This window comes from Haliaeetus leucocephalus, unplaced genomic scaffold, assembly GCF_000737465.1.
Source record: "Haliaeetus leucocephalus isolate CR32 unplaced genomic scaffold, Haliaeetus_leucocephalus-4.0 Scaffold932, whole genome shotgun sequence".
NCBI classification, from domain to species: Eukaryota; Metazoa; Chordata; class Aves; order Accipitriformes; family Accipitridae; genus Haliaeetus; species Haliaeetus leucocephalus.
This window is the reverse complement of record NW_010973368.1, coordinates 4,758,355-4,763,395: the sequence shown is the minus strand read 5'-3', so window position 1 is coordinate 4,763,395 and position 5,041 is coordinate 4,758,355. Positions and strand designations below refer to the sequence as shown.

At 49.3% G+C, this 5,041-nt stretch overlaps 1 protein-coding gene across 1 annotated transcript in view; it reads left to right on the top strand.

Moving 5' to 3' along the window:
- Positions 1 to 710: 710 nt before the first annotated feature.
- Positions 711 to 5,041, top strand: part of ZDHHC22 (zinc finger, DHHC-type containing 22) — a 5,293-nt gene continuing 962 nt past the window's right edge. The window contains exon 1 of the mRNA XM_010583751.1: positions 711 to 1,272. Coding sequence (XP_010582053.1) covers positions 711 to 1,272 — 562 coding nt within the window. The remainder of the gene's footprint in view (positions 1,273 to 5,041) is intronic.

The following is a 5,041-nucleotide window of genomic DNA, read 5'->3' as shown; positions in this document are numbered from 1 at the left end:
TGCCCGCCCGGTCGGCGGGGATGCGCCGTGCCCGGCCGGAGCCGCGGCTGCGGCTGCGGGGCCGCCCCGGCTCGGTAGCCCAGCGCCGCAGGTTGCATCCGGACAGCACTTGACCAGCTGTTTTGTGCATTTTCTAATTTCGTGCAGAGCAGGGCAACGGTCATAGAGGTAATCTGTAGATCCGTGGCTTTAAAGGATAAATTAGAGCATTGGATTTGATCCGTATTGCAGTGGATTAGAGCAACCTCTCCCCCCTCCCCTTCTCCTCCCCCCCCCCCTTCAATTCACTCCCCCCTCCTCCAGCACCACCTTTTTTCCTCTCATGCAATACCAAAACTGACCCTGCCTGGCAGAGGGACTCTGCTAGGCGAGCAGAGCGGTGCCCACATCGCCGGAACACCGCGGGAGCCGGCTCTCCCCTCCAGCCTCCGCAGCCCCTCCGGGGCATCGCTGCTGCAAGTTCCCCGGAGGCAGACGCCGGGGCCGGGGTGCCTCCTCCGGGCGGCGGGGAGCGGTCGCTGCCCACGGGCTCTCCCTTTGCCCCGGCCCGACGGGGGCCGTGGGGCGGCGGCGAGGGAGAGCGGCCCCCGGAGGGCTTTTCCCGGAGGCAGCGGGGCCGGGACCCGGCAGGAAATGGAAGGATGAAGTGTGCAGCCGAAGCGGTGATGTTCCTTCTCTCCTTGCTTTCCCCTGCAGGAACGTAATCCGCAATGCTAGTTCTCAGGTTGCTCAATGTTATCGCTCCAGCCTACTTCTTGTGCATCTCCCTAGTGACCTTCGTCCTCCAGATCTTTCTCTTCATCCCCAGCATGTTCAGAGACCCTTCCACCACCCCACTTTTCTCTCCTGCTCTGCTGCATGGGGCCCTCTTTCTCTTCCTCTCAGCTAATGCCCTGGGCAACTACGTTCTTGTGATCCAGAGCTCCCCTGAGGACTTGAGCAAGGGCTTAAACTTGGGTGAAGGAGCCGAAGTGGTGGCAGACTGGCTGGATGGAAGCAGGTCCCCTGGCTCAGCCTTGCCCAGCACTCACTTCTGTAGACTGTGTGCCAGAGTCACCCAGAGGCATGACCACCACTGTTTCTTCACAGGGAACTGCATCGGGAGCAGGAACATGCGAAACTTCATTATGTTCTGCCTCTACACCTCCTTGGCTTGCCTTGACTCCCTGGTGGCAGGCATGGCTTACATTTCTGCTGCACTCTCCATGTCCTTTGCGAATCCGCTGGCCTTCCTCACTCTTCTGCCTCACTCCATCAGCCAGTTCTTCTCAGGTAAGGACTCCTTCCTCGGAGACGAGGACCGTCTTCCTCCTCCAGGGTTCTTGCCATTGGGGGGACATGATCTTCCTCAGATAGCTGTGTGTATGGAGCGGTGGTGGGGAAATGGGCAAGAGGGAGAATTGGCTGTGTTCAACAAAGTCCTCTTTAGTGGCTAGAGACAGCCTTTGCAAAGGACTTTGCTTCACCTGAAAGAGAGGCTGGGACCCACTCCAGGTTACAGCCACAGCCCTATTCCTAATGCATTAGGCTCTGGAAGACGCCCCATGAACAGCTTGACGGTGACAGAATAGGGCTATCTGTTGTGCAGGGAGCGTGTGTAATTTGATGGAGGAGAGGGATTTCACTCATTGTACTGCAGGTGAGGGGAACCTGCTGCCTGTCCTACAGGATCTGCAGGTTTTCATATCCTACAAGTCTGCAGGCTCCCCATATCCCAGTGGAGATATTCTCATTCTCTTTATCCATGTCCACTCACCCCCTCCACTGTCACCCACCTCCTGTCTCCTGGCAGCACAAACTTACTGAGATCTTGCCATCCTTCCAGCACAGGAGAATTGGGGTTCAGGCAACAGAAACCAGGAGAGGACAATGTGACATGATTAGCCACCTCTCCCGTGACCGCAGTCTGGGACATAGGTCCACAGAGAACCAGGGGGAATTCTCTGTGCCTGCTCTTTGCAAGAGCTCCTCATCAAAAGCAAATATCTCTTTCTCCTTGTCCCCATCCCTTACCCTTCCTTCTGCTTCTCCCCTTCCCCTCTCTCTCTGCCCTTCCATAAATCTCCACAACCCATCCCCTTCCCCCTCCTGATTCCACTCCCATAACTCTTCCTCTGCTCTTCCAGCCTTGCCTCTTCACCTTTCAAGATGCCCTCAAATTCTCCAATGTCACCCTTCCTCTGTCCAAACCCAAGAACTAGATAAAACCTGGTCTCAGAGAAGGGACTATGCAGACAGCCTTGACTGTTATTCCACCCTGAAAGTGACTGCAGAAAAATGCCGTTTTCCCCCCTATGCAGCTCATGCCTCGCACACTTAGATCAGCTTTTGTTAGACTAAAATACGTATCCCATATATTTCAGCTTTGCAGATTCAGCTGAGCTCAGTAAGAAGGGCCCGGAGTCTGTTTTGTCTCGTGCACCGTCACCAGAAGTGTTGATTATGATCTGAGTGTGGAGTTTCCACTGCTGGGGATACAGGAGCCAGAGAGGCCCCAGCTTGCTTTTTGGATTCCAGGCTGGGTTTGCAGGGTTGCCATCTGAAAACAAATATATCTCTACTTGGCAAATCAGCAGATTTGTCATGGTAATCACTGAGAGACAATAAGCATGAAATCCTGCCATGACATTTTTATGGAGTCATTTTTCCAAGTAGAAGAATTTTTGTAAATAATGTTGCATGATTTTCACTAGCATTAAAAACACTGGGAATCATTTTCCCCTGTGCCTGCTCTGCTCAGCACAGCAGCCCAGGAGGGGGAGCAGGGATGTGGGAGGAGATTATTAAGGAATTAGTTCTCTCTCTCTGACTCTGAGGGCTCATCTGCACTGAGCTGGGTCCTGGCATATGTTTGAAGAGCCACTGAAGTGCCCCAGCTCTGGTGTCAGCAACTGCAGTGACGAAGACAGCGTGTGGGCAGTGCTTGAGTGGGACACAACGGGGCTGGGTGCAGGGCTGGGAGCTGGGAGCCAGAACACCCTCGAGAGGCAGCAGCTCCCAGCAGCTCCCACCAAACCTCTGGCTTGGCTGGGGTGAGAACTGCTGCCTCACACAGGAATATATGGGTGCATGGTGTCTTGGTTGCTTGGGAGGAAGGGCCTACTGGCTTTCTACCAGCACATTTAACCTCCAGTTCAGGAAAGAAAAACACAGCCTGGAATAATTATCTGGAAGGGTTGTTGTAGGATCCAAACAGAGCATTGCTATAGCAGGGAAAAAAACTTTACCTTTCTTCTTCTCCATCATGCTCTCTGCACTGGAGGAGGAGTAAAGGAGGATGAAGGGTGAATCTGCTGGTCTTATGTCAACTGCGTGTTCCCTGCTTTCATGCTGGGAAAATTTTCAGTTGGCTCATTCTGCCCAGACTGTGTTCGGGCATGGATTTCAGAATCCAACCCAGAGTCTGTAATTTCAGCCTGTGATTCAGCTTTTCTGGCATAGATAATGTATGGCAATAAGCTTGAGATCATACCAGGTCACTCAGAGCAAAAGTGAATCCGAGACTAAAATGGGCTGTGGTGATGAGGGACAAATGGAGAGCACTTTTGTAAACACAGGTCAGATTGGATCCACAAAAGAAATTATAGAAAATGCTTTATGTAGGTAACTTGAAGAAAAGGTTAAAAAAATCATGTATCTGGAATGTACAGCTCAGAGATGCTTAATATTCACAAATGGAAACAACAGTAATTACTTTCTTGATGTTTAATTTCAGCAGCTCATAGAAATAAAGCTTACAGCCACCTTGCAAAGGCTCTAAAGAAAATAGCTGTCTTTCTCCATATCCCATCTGAATATCAGCTGTAGGAAAGCACAAATGTCTGTCACACTCTGGTCCAGTAAAAGAGGGGCAGAGAAGCCCATATTTGGCTCTGGGCTTCCTACCTGATAGATTAAGTTATTCTGACAGAATTGGTATGAGGATTTGTCATCATCCTAAGGGGTTTGTTCTTCCCTTGCTGTATTGCATACGAAGCCCACTGAACTGAATGGGATCTAATGAGAAGGGAAAGATGACATTGCATTTAGGAAGAAAACTGAATGACTCCTGTGCCTTTTTCAAGTGAGGGCAATCTCTGAAAGCTGGGGGCTGTAGTCAGTGTCCTAACAAATCATCCTCAGAGGGGCCTGCTGGCTGAGCCCAAAGCTTGATGTGATTGCCACGGGTCAGCCCCCATCTCTCACTTACAGCACTGCCAGGTGGAGAAGCCGGGATTCATAGATTGCAAAATCAGATGACACCACCTAATCCAGCCTTCTGTATAAGAGAAGCAAGAGATGCTTATCCAGCCACCCTTGTATTGAACTTAAAACCTGAAGCAGCCACGTACCTCTTTTAGGCAGGACACCTGTACTGCCCATGCAATCCCTGCTCCAGCAGAATTGCTCTTGTAGGGCCTCAGAACGACCAGAGCTTTCACCGGCCTGAGTCTGTCTGCCCCGTGGTCTTCCAGAGAGATGGGAGCATGTGAGAGCTTTTTCATTTCTAAACCTCACAGGAACCAGTGAGACGATATCACCTATTTGTACCAGTATTGACACACATTTAATTTTCTTTGTGTGCCTGTGTGTAAATATGGGTGTTTAATAATATACCAATATACACAAAATATGTGTGTACACATTCATATGCACACACAGAGAATATTATTTTAATGGGTTTAGATCTGCCTACGCACTGAAAGGTCACTCAGCGATACCTGCTATTATACTAATATTTTCCAGATGGAGTTCTAAAATCATTGTAGAGGAAAGGGCCCACAGAATATTTTTATTTAAATATATTCAGCATAAATATATACTACAAAAACTGTTGAATTAGAATCTTCAGACCTACAAGTATTTTGAGTATTCTAGCAGCAGCTTTAAAAAAGGAATTTGGTTTGTATTTTGGAAAGTTTTCTGTTTCTGTTTCTTGCATTCATATAAAAACTGCCTTTGCCCAATGGTAGGAATGTCATTACCAATTTATTTTTCTTTTTTTCTATATTATATATATATATATATATATATAAAAAAAAGAGAGAGAGAAAAAGAACAC